Source organism: Mytilus edulis, chromosome 4 (genome assembly GCF_963676685.1).
Source record: "Mytilus edulis chromosome 4, xbMytEdul2.2, whole genome shotgun sequence".
Lineage (NCBI taxonomy): Eukaryota > Metazoa > Mollusca > Bivalvia > Mytilida > Mytilidae > Mytilus > Mytilus edulis.
In genome coordinates, this window is record NC_092347.1 from 60619129 (window position 1) to 60640750 (window position 21622).

At 30.7% G+C, this 21622-nt stretch overlaps 1 protein-coding gene across 50 annotated transcripts in view; it reads left to right on the top strand.

The window, feature by feature from the left end:
* LOC139521940 (rho guanine nucleotide exchange factor 18-like) overlaps nt 1-21622 on the top strand; it is a 159869-nt gene that overhangs the window by 58925 nt on the left and 79322 nt on the right. For 14 of the 50 annotated variants that reach the window (XM_071315710.1, XM_071315719.1, XM_071315728.1 and 11 more), the window contains 6 exons: nt 6938-7034; nt 8184-8514; nt 13409-13557; nt 14684-14796; nt 16516-16657; nt 17517-17550. In XM_071315710.1, coding sequence (XP_071171811.1) covers nt 6938-7034; nt 8184-8514; nt 13409-13557; nt 14684-14796; nt 16516-16657; nt 17517-17550 — 866 coding nt within the window. Of the gene's footprint in view, nt 1-6937; nt 7035-8183; nt 8515-8857; nt 8888-13408; nt 13558-14683; nt 14797-16515; nt 16658-17516; nt 17551-18348; nt 18367-19179; nt 19231-21622 lie in introns of all 50 variants that reach the window. The other 36 variants (XM_071315705.1, XM_071315712.1, XM_071315721.1 and 33 more) reach the window with 4 other exon arrangements.

A 21622-nucleotide genomic window follows, 5' to 3' on the forward strand; every position in this document is an offset into this window, starting at 1 on the left:
TAACTTAGGAACCATCAAACCAATTGGATGCAAATGACAAAAAGGATTTCAAGTTCAAGATTGATGATTTTCACTTTGACCATTATAAAGTTATAGTCCTTTGCAGATTAGAAAATGAAACTTTATGTTGTTCTGTGCTGTAACTTATGAACTGTTCCTTAAATGCTATTCAAATTTAAATATGTTGATACTTATGAAAATTTTCACTTTTAATGTTCAGGAGTTATGGTCCTTGTTAGGCACAGAACATGCCATGTTAAACTGCCATCAAAATTCAGATTTTATATCGCTTTCATGTATATGCTATCGCTGTATCAATTAGGAAGAGGGTCATGTTCTAAGCTTTCAAGATCGGATGCCAGAACTTTCTTGAAAAATCTTCAGAGATAAGTTGTAAGGTCAAATTAAAGCCATGGGTATTATTTGAGACAACTTGCAGTCAGACTATTGCCAGCATCCACTTCAAGTTTTATGACAATTTTTACTTAAATGTCAACAGTTTAACAAAGGAATAAAAGAAAAATCCCTTATTAGTATGGAATATTATTAGTCATGAGAACACAGAAAAAAGAAAAAAAAACACTGAAAGTTAATGAAAAGAAAAATATAAAACTTTACAAGAGTATGTCGTTTAAAGAGAAACCATAGTCAATTCATATACTAATGCAAATCTTTGGCAACAGTCAGTATCTGTAAATGTTTACATAAGTGAAAAATTACTAGCAAAAAAAAAAATATCAGTTAATTGTGTTGTTCATTCAGTCCTATTGTTTGCATAGTAAAACAAAAATTCATAATAATATATTTCTTAATTAACATTATTTTACAGTTAACTATAGTTTATCAATTTGTATCCACTGGGGAAGCAGTTACTGTTGGGAACATACATTTTTTTTTGGCTGCCAGAATAACAATTGTACAATTAGACATTCATTATCTTGAGATACATGAAAAGCCTACCACTGTTTTCGAGTGATATTTACAGACTATAAAAACTTCAGACTACAAAGAAAAAAAAGTTTTTAATTCATCATTGTTTTGATTTTCACATTACAGAAATTGTGTAGACGTAAGAATTAATTAAAAAAAATTATCTCTAGAAAGGCCAATATGTAATATTAATAATAGAATTGACCTGGAAATTATTTGTTAAATGAAATGTATGAATTCCGTGGTTTCCACAGAAAAATTACTTGAGAGATCAATACGCCTTCGTAACTTCACAATATAATCCTGGTCAAAGTCTCCTTAAGAGTTCAACTAATTGGAAGATAAGTTGTTCATGCAGGGGACACTTGCAGAAAATACCAAAGTTCATTCTATTCTACTGGCAAAACTGCTCATGATAGCTTTTAAATGTAGGATATCTGATTTATCTAAGTGAAGAAGTTTTTCGAACAAGGTAATGGGATTTTCTACTATATAAACGATTTGATTTTTGTTTTAGTTTAGGAAATGGATCATTTTTTTTGTTGAGAAAAGTAATCTGTTTTCAAAATTATTTGTGTTGTTCCTTTATAACAATTATTTTTGTGAGAGAAAGCATATTTTGTCTTATTTGGGATTCATGACCAAGGTTTAAGTCAGGACTAACAGCATACCTTTCTTCAAAGGGAAACATGTAGCCGTCAGGCCCGTAGCCAGGAATTTCCAAGGGGGGGTTATTTGGACCCACGAACTCGACTTTAACAGTCACAATTCGAACAGAACGTTGACTTTAACAGTGCTTATTTGTTTTCAAGGGGGGTTCGTTGGCTACGGGTATGGCTGTAAAGTACAATTCAAATGTCTTAGAGTCAATATTTGTTTTGATAGGAGTTTAAAAATTCTTAAATTAAAAATGAATGTATAATTTTTACAGCCATATTCCCCTATTTACTAAATGTATGCCAAGTAAGTGGAGTAAATACTCTTGTCAAGAACAATATTTTCTTTGCATGTAAAAAGAGACAATAGAAACATTAACAATAATCAAAGAATCAGAATATCAAACTTGTTGGTTTTTTGTATGAATAAAAGGATATGTGAGATCTCAAGGGGATGTAAGCAATGCCATTTATCTTCTCTGCCAACAAATGAATAAAAGGATATGTGAGATCTCAAGGGGAGGTAAGCAATGCCATTTATCTTCTCTGCCAACAAATGAATAAAAGGATATGTGAGATCTCAAGGGGATGTAAGCAATGCCATTTATCTTCTCTGCCAACAAATGAATAAAAGGATATGTGAGATCTCAAGGGGATGTAAGCAATGCCATTTATCTTCTCTGCCAACAAATGAATAAAAGGATATGTGAGATCTCAAGGGGATGTAAGCAATGCCATTTATCTTCTCTGCCAACAAATGAATAAAAGGATATGTAAGATCTCAAGGGGATGTAAGCAATGCCATTTATCTTCTCTGCCAACAAATGAATAAAAGGATATGTGAGATCTCAAGGGGATGTAAGCAATGCCATTTATCTTCTCTGCCAACAAATGAATAAAAGGATATGTGAGATCTCAAGGGGATGTAAGCAATGCCATTTATCTTCTCTGCCAACAAATGAAGAAAAGTGTATACAAGTTGAATAACAAAAAAAATTACAATGTATAACCTTTTATTGTTTAAGGATGATTGTAGCCTTAGGTCCTTGACCTGCAGGAATTTAAAATAAACAAGAAATCAAGATTTTTTTCCCTTCTCAATAAGTTGTTATATATAAAAAGGAAAAAGAAAATGTATTATAAGAAATCATGACAAATTTTCTGAACACATTCTACAAAACCAAAAGCTATTCAGATTTTCACTTTAGACTTGATCCTTAAAGGCTGAACTTGAAATTTTTACAATGGTCCTTTTTATTAGCTCACCTGGCCTATAAGGCCATGTGAGCTTTTCTCATCACTTGGTGTCCGTCGTCGTCGTCGTCGTCGTCGTCTGTCGTTGTTAACAATTTTTCAAACATCTTCTCCTCTGAAACTACTGAATGGATTTGAATGAAACTTAAAATGATTGTTCCTTAGATTATCCTGCACAAAGTGTGTGCTTCGATTTTTGATCAGTCAAAAAACATGGCCGCCGTTACTTAAAATAGAACATAGGGGTCAAATGCAGTTTTTGGCTTATATCTCAAAAACGGAAGCATTTAGAGCAAATCTGACATGGGGTAAAAATGTTCATTAGGTCAAGATCTATCAGCCCAGAAATTTTCAGATGAATCAAACAAACCATTGTTGGGTTGCTGCCACTTAATTGGTAATTTTAAGGAAATTTTGCAGTTTTTGGTCATTATCTTGAATATTATTATAGATGAAGATAAACTGTAAACAGCAAAAATGATCAGCAAAGTAAGATCTACAAATAGGTTAATATGACCGAAATTGTCAATTGACCCCTTAAGGGGTAAATGTCCTTTAATGACAATTTTTCACAATTTGTTCATCATATTTGCTAACTTTAAAAAATCTTCTCCTCTGAAACTACTGAATGGATTTGGATGAAACTTAGCATGATAGTTCCTTAGATTATCCTGCACAAAATGTGTGCTTTGATTTTTGATCCGTCAAAAAACATGGCCGCCCTTACTTTAAATAGAACATAGGGGTCAAATGCAGTTTTTGGCTTATATCTCAAAAACTAAAGCATTTAGAGCAATCTGACATGGGGTAAAAATGTTCATTAGGTCAAGATCTATCAGCCCTGAAATTTTCAGATGAATCAAACAACCCTTTGTTGGGTTGCTGCCACTTAATTGGTAATTTTAAGGAAATTTTGCAGTTTTTGGTCATTATCTTGAATATTATTATAGATGAAGATAAACTGTAAACAGCAAAAATGATCAGCAAAGTAAGATCTACAAATAGGTTAATATGACCGAAATTGTCAATTGACCCCTTAAGGGGTAAATGTCCTTTAATGACAATTTTTCACAATTTGTTCATCATATTTGCTAACTTTAAAAAATCTTCTCCTCTGAAACTACTGAATGGATTTGGATGAAACTTAGCATGATAGTTCCTTAGATTATCCTGCACAAAATGTGTGCTTTGATTTTTGATCCGTCAAAAAACATGGCCGCCCTTACTTTAAATAGAACATAGGGGTCAAATGCAGTTTTTGGCTTATATCTCAAAAACTAAAGCATTTAGAGCAATCTGACATGGGGTAAAAATGTTCATTAGGTCAAGATCTATCAGCCCTGAAATTTTCAGATGAATCAAACAACCCTTTGTTGGGTTGCTGCCACTTAATTGGTAATTTTAAGGAAATTTTGCAGTTTTTGGTCATTATTTTGAATATTACTATAGATAAAGATAAACTGTAAACAGCAAAAATGATCAGCAAAGTAAGATCTACAAATAAGTAAATATGACCAAAATTGTCAATTGACCCCTTAAGGGGTTATTGTCCTTTAATGACAATTTTTCACAATTTGTTCATCATATTTGCTAACTTTAAAAAATCTTCTCCTCTAAAACTACTCAACCAAATTCAACCAAACTTCATTTGAATGATCAGTAGGGTGTATAAAATAAAGTTTGTGTTTTATTTTCTATTTCATCAAAAAACATGGCCGAAGGCATTGTTTACCAGGTGAGCGATTCAGGCTCTTGAGAGCCTCTTGTTTAAAAAGGAACCTAACAGGAAATTCTTAATCCACCCCTTTAACTAAAAGATAAAAGCCTTCAATTCGATGGAAAGTGTTTTTTTTTTGTAATACCATTTCTATGTTCACTCACCTGAACATTGGAAACAAGATGAAACTTTGAAATTGACATCATTGACTTTTCTAGCAGAACAGAATATGATGTAATATTCTACTGAAAAAAATATTACTAGAAAATATATTGACTTCATAGCTGAAAATATCTCATGACGATAATGTTTTCTTTACGTTAATTGATCATGTTATAAGAAAGGAAGAGCTAACCATAAAAACATCTTTTTGTGAAAATGTCATAAGCCGATCTTCTTGTTAATAAGGTTAAATCCCTTTATGAAGATCTTTCCTGCTAGGTTTACTTTAATGAATTTTGATGATGAATTTCCTGCTAAAGAAAGTAATGCCAATTTGATTGTAATAAAAAGCAACTTCAAGGAACTTCGCCGAGTGGATCCTGAAGAATCGTTGTTAGTATTGTTTCCTTAAAAATGTTATGGACATTTTGTTTTAAAGGTCAATTATTTGGTATTTCAATGTTTTCTAATAACCACAAAAAGTGGGATTCTTATTTCGAGTCTGTCAGTCCACTCACAGTCTGTTTTGAAACACTTTGTTCATCATTAGATAACTTTGATTTTAACTTATGAGTCTTAACAAGTGCTCTTTCCACAGAAGAACCCTTTGTAACTTTCAGAGGTTAGTGGTCTCAGGAAAGCAATATTTCTACCTCTATCTGGAAATCACTTTTTTCAAGTAGAAGTTGAAAATCCCACCCTACAGTCCTGTTGATACACTCTGCAGACCCTACCTATTGAATTTATTATTACATTTGTATTTTGTTCTTTTGTTGATTATGCATGAAATATTTGCCACTGAATGTTACAATCAATCAAATGTCTGAGAGTCATGATTTGTACTCATTATTGGATTTATCAGTCAGTAACTTTAAAGCACTTATGATTTCTGAGTTATATGGTGCCAAGGAGGCCAGTAACAACTCACACTAAGATAATCCACTACATAGTACATTGTTTTCATTATTACTTAATAATCAGATCTGTCATACCAAGGACACAATGATGATATAATGTTTGTGCATAGTAATTATAAGTTATATAACCGAAGCCAGTAAACTGATAAAACACAAGCCAAACTGACATACTGGTAATGATATGTAAACACAAAAAGATGGTGCATAATAGTTTTTGCTAGATCATTGTAAATGTTGTGCTTGTGCATGACCATAGCCCTTGAGAAGCAAAACTGGACATGTACTTTTGTCATTTTTGAATACAAGGAAACGTAAGAAGTAAATATCAATGAGAAATCAAACCAACAACAAAAGTTTAACAAAGATAATAACCTATGGGGTCACCATACATACAAGTTTTAGTGTGACAAAACGGAAACAACATGAATTAACCAAACGTTATCCCCTACATGGTTTCTGTGGATTGGTGGTTTTTGTTCTAGTAGTCTATCCGCAATAATCACTAGCCACTCTGTCGGCACTGAGGTTGTGAATACAAACCTGACTTGTGGCAAGGTGCGTTTGACTATTTATTGACTAGGATTACCAGTTGTCCTACTGATGATCATGGTTCTCTCTAAATATAATTATACATAACAATGAGAACAAGTAAGTTTACTAAATGTTATAAGCAACAGGATATCACATGGACATTTAAATTATGGAATCCATAAGACAAGTTCCAATTTTCCAAGAGTATAGACAAGTTGTAAAGGAGTTGTACAGAAAAAAATGAGAAAGGACATGGGGAATATGTCAAAGAGACAACCAACAACCCGACAAAAGAGCAATCAATTGATTGTGTTGTACAGAGCCTGTTTTGATATGCCCTTTTGTGACCCATTGCTGTTAGACTATACTATAAAGCCATACTATCACAAAATATAGAACATTACCACAATAATTCATTTATCAGAAGTTACCTATATGGACGATACAAACCTCTAGAGAAGGAATATTAATATGCAGATATGCTTATTTGCATTATCATGCATAATTAAGTCAAAAATGTGATCCTTCAAGTTCAGTGCACTGGTGTCCATGAGAATGCCCCTTGGGATAGACTTTCTGAAGGACACATATCAGTTCTTGAGCACTTCATTTTATTCTTTTAACATTTCTATATTTTTGCTTGGTTTCATTAGCTATTTGGATTAGTGATGGTTGAAGGAACATATTGTAATGTCCAATATATTTGATAATTCTTAAGTTTGATGTCTAATATATAAATATATTATTGAATATTTATTTGTATTTTTCAGGATGTAAGGAAAGATAAATTATCACGGAACAGTAGTTCATGTCCATCTTTAAAAAGTCCTGATTCAGAAGTTGCTCCTGCCAGAAATGTGAATGAAGGTAAAAAATGATTAAAAAAAAAAAAAAACCCACCTGATTACAAATGAAATCAATACAACATAGTGGTAACCAATTTTGTTGGGACTAGTCAATTCAAATTGGCCAGCTAGACCTATTTAGATAATTGTTTGGTATTGAAATAGATAGATTAGATGGAAAAGCTTGACTTTGATGTCACTGTATATGTTTGCCCATGTTCTACCTTAAAAAAAGTTACTTTCATTACCTGACATTTTTCAAAACCACTTTATAACTTTATAAAAAATTAAAATGGAAATTGACTACTTGCAAGAAAGATGCTAACCACATGTATGTTCTTGATGATAATAAATGATTTTTGGTACTATACAAGGCATTGTGTTCTCACATGTAACAAATTGGTAGCCAGATGAACTCCCTCCTCCCTTTGACAAATGAGTAAAAAATAATAATAAAAAATTGTTTAGTTGAAATTTGAATTAAAGTGTGATTATGGCTCTGACTACCCCATATATAGAGCCAAGTAACACCGTTCTAGGACATCCTAGCTTCAACCCTGATATTACTTGTTTATCTACAAACCATTAAGAAAATGTATGTCTGGTAAATATTGGCTTTGGCCAGCTTCAATATAACTCAAGGATCCTGAAAAACAGTGACCACTTATGATGGAATTTTCCTGCTGAAGGATGTGTCATAATCTCTTGGTCATACATTTCAAAACCAAATTGTGTATTACTGATAAAAAATGAGTTAGTACATCAAATTTGAAACCTAACTGATTAAAAAAACATAAGGCATTGTTTGCTATATTGTTGAAAACTAGTATATTCAGCTAGAACTGTAAACAGCAAAAATGATCAGCAATACCAGATCAACAAATAAGTCAACATAACCACAATTTTTAATCAACTCCTTAAAATCAAATCTTTTCAGGAGTTATTGTTCTAAACGGATGAATTTACATTTTTGAGTTTTGGTCATCTTGAAGACTACATTAAGTTTGAGATAAGTGAAGATCTGCTATCAAGTTTACACATCTAAAATTATAAGAGTTATTTCCCTTGAATGTTATTTGAATATATATAATTTATGACAAACTTTCCAGTTTAAAGCTTCAAATTGAATGATCCTTCAACAAATGATACAACATGAATGTTTTTTTTGCAGGGCGCCATAGTTCTATGCACAATCTGGCCAAAGATGAGGAACAGTCAGCACTGGCCGAGGAGTCCACCCCATATAATGAAGAACTCAATTCAGATATTCAAATTGTTTCGGATGATGATTCTAGAGTACAAATTTGTGTAAATGGCATCACTCTTGATAGTTCTGATGATATAAGATTGGACACTAGTCTAAATAGGTTTATTAAGGATTACTATGGGGACAATACCCCAGGAGTGAGACGCCGTAGTAGCTGGTGTCCACAAACATCAACAATCACCGAAGATCTTCATAAAAAATATGTCACCCAGAATTCTTTCTCACAGGGAAAAAGGTACCAGAAATTAAATGATATGTTATTTTGAGATGATTATCTCCCCTTGCATGCTTATATATTCAAATTAGACACATTAGTTATACATGGCATTCATATAATAATCATTGTGTTTTTATGTTCCCTTTATTGAATTATTAAGCTACACATCATACATATTGTTCCATATTAACTTTACTCAAAAAGAGAGACACAAAAAGTACTGCTAAAAATAAATGAAATAACTTACAAACTTTTTTTTATGTGGATATGAGAAATAAATATTATTTTGAAGGGCATATTTATTTTCTTTTAATGATAAACAGTAAAGTATGTGTTGCTAAAAAATAGAGTTTATTTGTAGAGATATAGACCAGAAAAGACATGCCTTCTAGTAAGACAGTTTCATAGCTTATTTTCCTAATGAAAAAAAACCATTACTCGATTAAATGTTTCTATTTTCATTAACAGACAGAAGTTTTTCGTTATTTATTTAAGAGTACTCAGTATACGTAATAAATTTGACATCTATTCCCCTATTAAATAATCTGTCTATAACACTGTTTGATTGCATTTAGATGTGCTGTTCTTTCTTTTGAATTAACTTTTCACTAACTTTTGGATTTGTTGTCCTGTTAGTAACTGTTTGAAAAATTAACACAATTTCTTTCTGAACTCATTTCAAATTTGATATTGACTTTTGTCGATTTCGATTTCCATAGAACCATTACCATGCACAAGTTGAAACATACATCTATTTTAAATCACCTGACAGAAATAAATCTTTTTCTAATCAGGACAAATTAACTTGAAGTAGTGTAATTGTAACCGATTTTCTTAATGATCTATCTCCATTAGTGAATTAGATATTTTAAGTAACAATTTAATTTAGTTCAGACCATGAATACCTAATTTAGACTGACCTTGTATCCCTTGTGTGGCCTCTCAATCTAGGTTTTCTCTAAATGTAAACAACTCATCATGATTTAGTTTGAGCATGTTGATTGCAGTAGGTATAATTGATAAAACAGAGAAATATTTACTTATCTTTGGGTAATAAAAAAATGATAATATTGACCCTTGTAAAGATCTGCAAGAATAACCGTATTTTCCCGAATAAATGCTTTTAGTTTTTTCGAAAAATCAGAAAACTTATATTAGACGTTATTGCATATGAGGCTGCAATTCACATTGAAAATACCTGTACCAAGTCAAGAATATGACAGTTGTTGTCCATTCGTTTTTGATGTGTTTTGTCATTTGATTTTGCCATGTATTTAGGGACTTTCCAATTGAATTTTCCTCGGAGTTCAGTATTTTTGTGATTTTACTTTTCGCTAGAAACTAAACCAAAAAAAGTAGGTATCTACAGAAGATTGTGCCTAACTGAAAGCTTTGTTAATTTTTCATACATCTTTCTCGGTAGCCTATGCTGACAATATGTTTATGTAAGGTATAAAGTTTCCTAATTTCATTCTCTTATGAATGCTAGTCTCTGGTTGACTTATATAGTTATGTTTGGAACTGTGATAGACCTAAATAATAATGGAATTGGATGACAAATTTTGTACCCATTTTCATGTACACCGCTGATATTTTAAAACTAAAGGCATATCTGTTGTGGTCTCTGACAAGGATTAACCAAATCTTCAGTGTCAATTGCTATTTTTAAGTTAAGGTTTGAATCAGAGAACTAACTGTAACAGTGACATCGATCCTTTATTTCCTTAGTTGGATTAATATTGTCAGCATTGGTAACAAACTTTGAAACATTCAATCCATGTTTGTAGTCAAAATTAAAGATAAAATGATAATGCTGACTTCTTTTCGTTCTTTGCAGAAGCACATGTCAGACTTTAAAACTAATCTTCTAAAAAAGCTTTTTGCAAAAAAAAAAATGAAACCTTTTCACAGAATCTGTTGTTACAGTAGTTAACTTGTTCATTTAAATTTTTGAAAGTTCTGTCCATTTGAATATTTGAAAGTTCACCTAACCTATTGAATGCATATAACAGAATAAAATTTGGACAGACAGACAGGTAAACTACAACAGATTATGTGGAAAGGCTTCCTTACTTTCATAATTCCTTACTTTCACAATACTTAGATGTTATTGAGTCAAATATGGCAACATAATTTGTATATACTGTTGTTGGCATAGTGTTATTGTCTGTGAATAATTGCCCAGTTTATTTACTACCGGTCATTATTTGGTTTCAGAGAAATTCCTTGCTTAAGAGGTTTTAAAATTACTAGAGGCTAAAAAGTAATATCTGGTAATTTTCATGCTGGAGATAATCGGCTTTTATTTTTGTCCATTGATTGAAGATCTCAAAGCGAAATCATTTAACCACAAAGTATACCAATTATACTATCAATAATACATAACATGTGCTTGTTGTGGTTTCATAATCAAAATTGAATCAACTTTTATCTGTGTTGGCCTTTCTTGATTATCTTGAGTTTCTTCTTCTTTACAGTGTGTTTTATAACTATCTAATGCTTGATGGTTGGGAACATTTCGGTAAAGTCCAGCTGCCCCGTCATGGAGTGCATTTGTCCATCCCAAATCCAATAGAATTTGTTTTAGTCCATCTGACCTTAAGGGCCAATATAGGCTGTTAAGCCTGTTATCCTTACTTGGTGTTTGAAATTTGTTCACTTTTCACTCTTTTATCATCTGAATTTGCAGTACTTATTCTCGATTGGTCAATTTTCAATTTCTTTTTCTCAAGCCTATTTAAACTTTATACATATGATGATTTTGAGACCCTTAATGCTGATTGGATGGCATACATCATGGAATGGAGACCCTTGTACTGATGGATGAGCTACATCATAGAAAAGATTTCATAAAAACTCCCATTTAAGCATTGTAAATCACATTTTAGTTTTCTTGACTTACTAAGAATCCTAATTATTATATTGGTGGGAATAATGTACAAAAGGTCTTTATATAAAAATCTTCATAATACAGTCCCTTGTGTAAAAGGCCATTCTTATTTTTGATTGTCACTTCTGACATTAGAAATAGATCTATATAGATGAGTGATATTGGTTCTTGAATGGTCTGTAGTTTGTCTTTTATTCGTCTTTTTTGCACTGTAAACTATTTTATGCGACTTCTATACTAAGGGGAGATCACTATTTCATCCTTGGCCTTGGCATGACCCAAACCATAAATAAATGCTTGTTTACACACAGTAATTGTCAACAAAAATGGATTTTCGATTAGTTTCCAGTAAAATATTTCTTATTAGTCTAGCATATTACACTTGAAATGACATCTTTTATTGTTGTTTCATTATTACTTGCTACTGGTATTTTCTGATTTATTTTATTTTTATAGTCAAATAATTAATACATGAATTCAATGAACCAAAGGTTCAGTGAAAGGGAATGTGAAATGTTTTTTTCATGTTTGTTTCAAGGTTACTTGATTAGAAATGTATTGCAGGATATTTTACAAAGTCTGTAAAATAGATTTCACATAATTTTCAGTATCTGTCTGTAAAATGTTTTTGTAACTAAATAGAAATATATGACAGGTTTTAGTAAAACAAGAACTGTGTAAAATAAATTTCACTGTGTTTTCAGTATCTGTCTTTGTAAATTTGTTTTTAAATTAAAAATGTATGAAAGGTTTGGGTCGGAACTTTTTAAAATTGATTTCACTGGTTTTTCAGTATTTGTCTTTGTGAACTTTTTTGTTACTTAGAAATGTATGGTTTTGATATCAACTCTTAAAAATAGATTTCACTGAATTTAAAGTATCTGTTTTTGTAAAAAAAAAATTGCCTAAAAATGTATGAAAAGTTTAAGTAAGAACACTGTAAAATAGATTTCATAGAAGTTTTAGTGTCTGCCTTTTAAAAAAGGAAAGCTACTAGGTAACAATTTTATTTCTTTTGTCTGGCATTTAGATTTTCATCTGTTGAAAGTAATGCAATTTTCTCTATCTTAAATGTTATTCTAAAAATAACAATTATCTGCAAGTTATCAAACATAACCTGTTTTGATCATTCCCCTCTTAAACCTCGGTGCATGTGCTAAAATCATTGCACTTCAAGTGCATCCTCTAAGCTTTAAATCATGTTATCTGATGCAAGGTTGTCTGGCAAGTGATTAATTTGCAGCATCTTGATATTAACCCTATCTTTAAAATAATGAGACCCAATTTAAGAAATTAAATCAAGAGAAAACAACTGAATGAGATTTTTTTCCCCGTAAGATATATTATTTTTATTCTCCTCAAGCAAAAGGTAGTAAGGACAAATATACTGCAATGTTTGGAAACCTTGGAAACATGTCAGTTAAAGTCAGTTCTTGTTACTCTGTTTATTTATAGTTTACATCAAAATATTTAGATTTTTTTAATGATTTTCTTTTTATATATAGGGTTCATTGTTGCCAAGTTTAGATAAAATTCTTTTGGAATTTGATTGAAATCGTGCATTTTGCTCATTGAAAATACATTTTGATTTCTGAGTTATTTATTTTAATGTTTGAGTGTTATTGAAGAATCAAAGCATCTGTGGGTTAGACTTTTTAATTTATTTTAATATGTCTGGAAAAGTAGGAGTATATTGTGTGGATGTATTTCCCCATGGTAGACAATTGCCTTTTGCCTTTTTAAATCTACATAAAATAATGATATTTAACATGTTTAACTCATAAAATATAAGATTAGAATGGAATGGTAAATTTTTGCAAAATGAACTTTTCTAGGTGAATGTCTTAGGTAAAATGTGTCAATAGATACATTATAGTGTTTTAAAACTGACGAATTAGCAGCTCATGCCTTTTATATAGCTTATTGCTTGATATGGTATAAAACAAATACAGTTTTTGAAACAAATGAACCCTTAAAATTTCTAGCAGCAAATATGAAGATGAATCTCATTTCTTTTTTCAGTGCAAGTTTGAACCAACTTGATGGAGATGATTCAGACGATTCCTATCACGATGCCAAGGAAGACAACATATCAAGCAATCGACAAAATCCATTAGATATGGATGCTATTAGTATATCACCTTCAGAATCAGGCTGCTCAAGTCCTTTCTGTAAGAACTTTATGTACTAAAGTTTTAAAAAAATATTCGTCTCTTATCTTCAAAAACCAGTTTGATAAAGAAAGTTTAGAAAGTGTCTTCTCATTCACACTCATATAAACCGTATAAAAGAAAAAGTTTGACAAAACAATGCAAAATTGATTGTTGTTTGACGTCAATATTTTATATGTGGCAAAATCTAGGGTCAATTAAAGCAGATTCCTCCTAAATAAGTTCTTTTATCTTAAGAACAAATATGTTGAAGTCCAATGTAAATCTACATTGTAGACTAGTATGTCATCATCAAAACAAGATTGCACAATTTTATTTTAGAATCAGATGTATTCAATTTCAAATTCAATTGCTTGAAACTTATTTGCTTTTGAAATCAGATTGTGAATTGACATATATTTCTTAATACCCAGTGCAAAACTTACAAACTTTGAAACAAGGTTGTGCTGCACTATGACGTTTGATCTTTTATAAGACTATTTTAAAAATCTATATTCAATTAAGAATGTTTCTTGTATAATCTGTTGTTAAATGCCAGCCAGGATTATTTTTTCAATAATTTGTATATTGATGTAAAAGGTGGAAGTGCAATGAAGCCACTTTTGAAATGCCATCAAGGATTTATTTATTTTCTACAATTATTATATAGTTATAAAAGTTGAGATGCAATAAGGTCATTTTTGAAATGCCAGTCATGAATTCTTATTTTGAATAATTTGTATATTGTAATAAGAGTAAGGTGCAATAAGGTCGTTTTTAGAATTCCACCAAGAATTTATTTTTTCAATTTCTTTCAATAATTTGTCTATTATGTCTGTTATATATAGGCCAATAGACAATTTCTCATCTAAAATTAAAAATATGTGAAATGTTCACCAAAAGTTGAAGGCAAATTTGAATCACTTACTACAAGTAAAATGTACTACTTTCTGTCTATAAAATTTTGTTAAATATTCTTACAACCCAGTTGTCAGGACATTTGTACCATGAAAGATCACTGATAATAGCAAATCAGTATAAAATAACTAGGTTAAGCTGACTTTCCTATTGTTTTTATTGGAATAGCAGAATCTGCCATATTCACTCCATAGAAGTTTATGTTTTATTATGTTAATTTATATTTCAGATAAAGAGGCTTCCGACGAGAGAGGTTATGAGCAAGGGTTAACGGGAGATTCCCTCATTGGAACACTTTACCATTTACAGCAGGAACTTGTTACTCCAAGAGACAAGAAAAAAGTAATTCAAAAAATTATTTTATATCACAAAGTTTACAATCGACCTCATCATTTTTACATCACATTTCAAAATTAATTCCTGAAAAACAATATATAAAAGAAGATGTGGTATGAGTGCCAATGAGACAACTCTCAATCCAAGTCACAATTTGTAAAAGTAAACAAATTTTGGTCAAAGTACAGTCTTCAACACGGAACCTTGACTCAAACAGAACAGAAAGATATAAATGGCCCCAAAATTGACAAGTGTAAAACCAAATGGTCAATCTATTTAAGAATGAGAAACAAGAAAAACTGCTTGTCCATTTTATCCCATGAACAGCAAAAGGGTGATGACTCCATAAACAAGAGCAAAAGTTCAATGATCATGTGACCGTCAGAAGGAAGGATCAACTGAAACTAAATGATTACTTAGAGCGCATTTGTTTCTAACCTAAACGATGTAAACGATTACGCGCGTAGTCGTTTAATCCATTTGTTTCTTACATTTTTTGGTCAACGTTGACATCGTTCACATAAACGATGTACGCGCAAAATAGTCGCGTAGTCGTTGATCATTTATCGTTGAGATGTGTAAACGATAAATTTGTTTCTACATCTGTCGTTTAAATATTTACGAGCACGTGTTGTTTTCGCAAAGTCCTGGTTATTTATTTCCCGTACTTTTACCTGTTTGTTTACAGTGCGTGAGTGTAATCTATTTCTGTCTGACTACGCGGGGTCGATAAAGTTTATTAAACAATGTATTTGTTTCTAGCAGCTTAACGTTTACTAAACGATAGTCATCGATGACAAAATTTCGGGTTAGAAACAAATGCACTCTTGACTTTAGATTATCAGTTTTCCTGCTGAGGTTGTTGTTCTCTCAAGTTTTCTCTCAAGCTTCCTCCACCAATACAAACTGACTGACACAATATAGACATTAGTGCTGAAAGTGGCTGTAAACACCACTGCAATCAATCAACACAAATTAAAATTGTCAAAACAACGTTGATTGAAATGTACAAACGATTCATTATTATGAAATATTGAATGAATTCAATTTAAATTGTTGATACAGGTGTCATACCACCAATTAAAAGTCCCTATCTGTTCAACCAAATTTTGCAATTTTCACAGCTTTCTAAATATTTTACCTTAAGTTTAACTTCATAGAAAACAGGCATATCCTGAATTGTACATGTATCAGCTTTCTACATGCCAATTTTCAACAGATGTTTAAAATCATATAAGAAAGCAGAGGTCTTCCGAATAGAGGTACCACTAAAAATAACCCCTGGTTTTCTGGAAATCTTAAATTAATATACTATGAAGTGCATTTATCAATGCAAACTCATAAACAAGTAGATTATAGCTCAAAATGGTCTTGATATATTTCTCTGTCACCAAAAGTTTCATTTCTGCCAATTTGTTGGTTATTTTAAGTAAACAATGAGATCAAATGCACTACTTTTTGTCCAAGTAGGCCTACTTTCACATATGTTCTAAATTTGAGGGAGTAATTGGTGGTGTGACACCAACAGCAACGAAATAAACAAGAGGTATTAAACATAATAACAAATAACTACAGTTTAATTCAAAGTGAGAGTTTACATTAGTATATGGTTTAAACTTTGACATTTCTTTATCCACCAATTTCATCTTGGATATGCATACAAAGAAATCAATCAATCAATTTTTTATGTTGGAAAATGTATATTTTACAATTGTTTTTTTGCAGACTCAGGTACGGAATTTGTCCGAGGAGATAAATCAGAGTGGTGACTCTGAAGAAGAGAATTCTAAATTGACTGTTCCTCAACATTCCAGTAACATGACTAAAGCACAGTCAACCCCTTCAATACCACATGCTGTTTCGTCAAGTAAGTCAAAATTGTATCATTTCAGTTGTGTTTGAACACAAAAACTACAATGAGTACAAATTCATGTTTGGAATACATGTAATAATTTAATAAACAGAGGAACCACGAAATCTTACATTATAAACATCAAATTCTGTGTAGACAACATCTTGAAGAAACAATTTCAAAGATGATTATAGTACTAACACAAGTGTCTAAAGCTCAGAGCCTGGTTAAGAATGGTCAGCTTTTCTCTTTTTAAAAATTTTACTTAAAAAAGGTTGCTAATCAGTTAAAAAATAACAAACTTTTCATAACACTAGAATAAATTGATAGGGGTTTAATAAAGGAATCAAATGAGCCAAAAAAAAATATAGGTCTCTGCTTGTTTTCGAGATATTAGCCATTGAAATTTTGGCCGAGAAAATGTTCTCTCTTGATTTTTCATAACTTTGTCATTGACTTGTTTAAGTTTTAAAAAACTATTTAAAATTTGAAGAATTTATAAGACTTTTATAGATGACTTATAATTATACATGTAAAATATTTATAAAAAGAAAAATGGGGGTTAGTAGGCACATTATTTTAAGGCATTCAAATGGATAAAACCAAAGGATGACAAAAAATATGACAAAAATTCCAAAACATGACAATCGAACATCTTTTACTTTCTTTGGATCAACACTGTATTCCACAATGTCAGTTAATGTGATGAAACTATATTTGCAATGGAACAATCAAAAAGAAACATCAACTTAAAACAAAAGTTATATAGATTTGTTCAGTCAAATTTTACTTCAAACTATTATAAAAAAAACAGTAGCATTGGACAGGTATTAAATACTGATGATTTGAATTTGTTTTTTTCTTATTTTTATAGGTGAAAGATTGGGGCACACTCGGGATCCAAAGCAGTAAGTACTTTGTAATTATAGTGATAATTGAACCAGTGTAACTTCTACACTTTGCATTAACCTCATTCTGATTTAAATACAAATCGTGTGTCCATGCTTTGCTTACAGGAACCTGACACTGACCTATTTTACTTTCTGTTGGGTAGAGCTTTTTAAAACGCCAAAATTTTATCTTGAAGATACATACCTCAAGATATTTGGAGCAGAAATTTCATAAATTGGTACATCAATTATAGGAACAGAAAGTAGAGCAGAGTATTATCAGATTCTTGTAAGATAAGTGAGGACACAGATCTGTGTTCTAATCAGATGCATTAACCTCTAATGACCCGCTGCTTTCATTGAGTTTTGTTAACCTGAATGTAATTTTGACCATCCTACAGTTTAAACTGTACTAAAAAAATTGTATTCACTTTTGAAATTTCTTGTTAGATAAGGCAGTGTAGTCAACTTTTCAGTGCAGTATGATTGCTGAGGAGTGTGAACACTTCATTGTCAATTGTCCTTTGACATTTTGAATATTTATACCTTTGCCCTATCAAAGGAAAACCATCTTTAAGTGTCTAAAGGCTAGTGGTAATAGATTATATAAATATTGTATCAGAAAGCTATATTAACCGTATATGCCACCTTTGGTGACTGTTATGGAATATTCATTTCTCTATTTTCAATTAAGGTTTTCTAATTAAAATTAAAATTTTGATAGTTTAACTGAGGCAACAAAAATAGGCTTCTACAGAACATAAAATTATAGAAATTGACAGATATAACAATACACTATTTTCCTCCTCCTGACAGAAGAGCAACGTTTTTCCGGTATGTCTTCAAATGTCTAACATATCTATATATATATACATAACAAATGGATGGGATGTCTGTTGTCATGACGAAATAGATATAGATCATAATATAACCAATAATTGTTTAAAATAGGAATTTTGATTTTAGCTGGATATTGATTACCCGATAATTGATATGGTGTTTTATTTATAGAATGTTATGTGCATGTTGGTGTTGGATGATTGTGTTCTGTTGTAGTGAAAGTACATTTATATGATTTACTTCCTGGTTTCTGGTATTAAATCGGTTTAATGTATAAATAGAATACTTAGAATCTTTTAGTTGAGGACATTTGGACTGATTTTGTTTTACAAATTTTACAAAATTGTCTGAAATTTTATATGACCTTAAGAAATCATATTCAGATAGATATTTCTTTAGCATAAACAAATGTTTAATACATTTCTCTAGACATGACACAGTATGTCTTCTTCTTTTTTTACCAAAAAATTCCAATCTTATGTGGCATATATATGTTTTGAGGTATGATTAAGTTATTTACTGGGTGAATTAAGAAGAGGTCAATACATGTAGAAGAAAATAAATTGAGGGAAATCTAAAATGTGTACAAGGAAAATTGATGTGGTACAGTATTTTGCCGTATTGATGGAATTAGGGGATATTTGTTGACAAGACATATCTGTTCTCTTATATTGTGGGTGTATTCTTATATTGGGGGAGTATTTTTATAAAACACATTTTTAATATGAAAAAAAACTATCAAGAAAAATATATATACAGTTTGAAATTGTAAAGTGAAATTTATTTTCAAAATGCAATTGATTTCAGACCACACCATAGATCCTACTTATATATACAAAAACTCATAGAGGAACATGAGTGAGTGAGAATTTATTTTTGGCAGTGATTATTTTTCTTGTATTTTGCACTTTATATCTTGGTGCTTTTTTTCTCACATGTGCAGTTGTTATGAAAGTTCTAAGCATACAATTTGTGGTATATATGGTTTGCTTTAACACAAAGCTGTTTGAAAACATATTGCAAATCTTTAAGCTTTAATAATAAAAGTGTATGATATAGGGGAAGATGTATAATGGTCTTTTGATTTTTTCTGGACCTAACTCATATTGAAATATTATTTATGGTGCATGTGCATTGATTCTCTGGATGTTTTTAGTATTAGCTAACAAAGTTTGAAATGAAATAATCTAATTCAGAAATATCGTTTCAGTGTATGTTGTTTCTCAACTTTAATTTGTATATACGTCCATGTTTTATATTTAATCTTTAAAATTTTACCATAAGTTGTACTTCTTCATCAGTTATGGAAGATCTTTGACCTATATAACCCTATATGTCTTCTTTATTTATAGAGGGTCACTTTTGTCATTAATAGCAAGTTTTTACTGCAAAATTTAGCAAAGTTAAGCATGCTTTTACACTGAAACTTTGTTTGCAGTGTTGCAAAAGTTAGTGCACACTTGAGGGCCCTCATGGGGTTTTTGATTATGTGATTACTTGGCCGTTTTTTTAATGATTATTTGATTATTAAGCCAAATATTTCATGATTATTTGATTACCTAGGACTGTATTTTTAGTTTATGATTATTTGATTACTAAAGATAAGCAAACATTTAATGATTATGTGATTATATTGGCAAAAAAATGGTGATTATGTGATTACTAGGACCCCCCCCCCCCCCATGAGGGGCCTCACACTTGCATGGCCTTGCATGACACTTTCTGTGTTTGTTATGTGGTTATGATATTGTGTTTTTCTAATGTTAATATGTTAGTATTGTTATATTGTAAAAGTATTGAGAAGTTTGCATGTATTTTGTAAAATGTTTGTATTTGTTACATATATGTGAAATATTGAAGCGTAGAAACATTTAAAGAAGTTGTAATGAATAAGGTATTGTCTTGTTTGCTAGTTTTTTCTTTGGTAAAATTTGAAAATGTTAACTTTTTTCCCAAAATATATAGAGTTTATATTAGATTTGAAAATCAAATTTTATGGTCAAGTTTTGACAATTTTTTAGTCCTTTAAGGTGGTACCTTACACTTTAGCTAAGATTAATTTGGCTTGTTTAATTTTCATAAAATTTTGACAAATCATTTACTTTGACCCTTTGACTAAAATATAAAAAAATTCAAAAAATTTGAACCAACCATTTTATCAGAAAAATTACACTGGTTATATAGCAGTTTGACAAACACTAATTTTGATCATTGAGAAGCTAAATATTCTCTTTAACAACACAATGTTATTAAAACGTTTAGCTGATTTTACGGAGTTATCTCCCTGTAGTTTTAGGTACCACCTTAAAGTATTAACAAAAAAGCAGGAGTAAAATCCTAATATGAGATTGAGAATCCTCCAATATGTTTTGACTTATGACTGGAATAACTTATTTAATAGTGTGAGTTCTTTAGTTAGAAAGCATGGCAGCAAATATGCCATTTCAAGTGAAAGGAAGGGTGTCATTTAAAAATATATATTTAAAAAGGGAGAAGTAATGTCATTACTTTTTATCTACCGTTGCCTATCAGTATCCTGATACATGCATTTAAAATTTGGTAGAAAAGTAGGTTTTGGTTATCATTGAGAGCTAGAAATTGAAAAGTTTTGTAAACATCCAATGTATATGAATGATCCTCTTAAAAATAATAAAAAATTAAAGATGAAGAAGGGATTTTGGTGGATAGGGGCGGGATACTAAATTTTAATTTAATTTTGGCCTTTTGTTTTGTTTTCTGAATGTGCAGAATTTAAAGGTACTTTTGATGTCATAAAGTTTAAATGATTTAATATTGTACAAAAAACAATTTAAATATAGAAATAGCATTATGCGACAAAAAAAAAAATCTCCCTTCTAAGGGTAAGAAATATTTGGTAGTTTATGCTGGGCTTAGTTTAGACAGGTTTGGTTGTATATGTACCAGGTTTTACAAATGTATTCAAGTAAAGATAAATTTAACAATAGCTTGACAATATTTGTTTTTTATAATAATGATGCATGAGGCTAGGTTTGGAAGTTTGCTTGATACCTTGTAGCTCTTTTCAGAAAGGAAACTGAAGAATAAATGTTTGTTTTGTCCTTAAATTATATTCGGTTTCCAATTTGATGAAAACAGATTTACCAATACTTTAAAGTGTTGAATTTTAAAGAAAAAAAAATTTGATTGATAGCATTGAAAAACTTTTAAAAAGTGTTCTTGGTGTGTGTATAAAAAATCTGACTCTGACAAAAAAAAACTAACTTTTTTT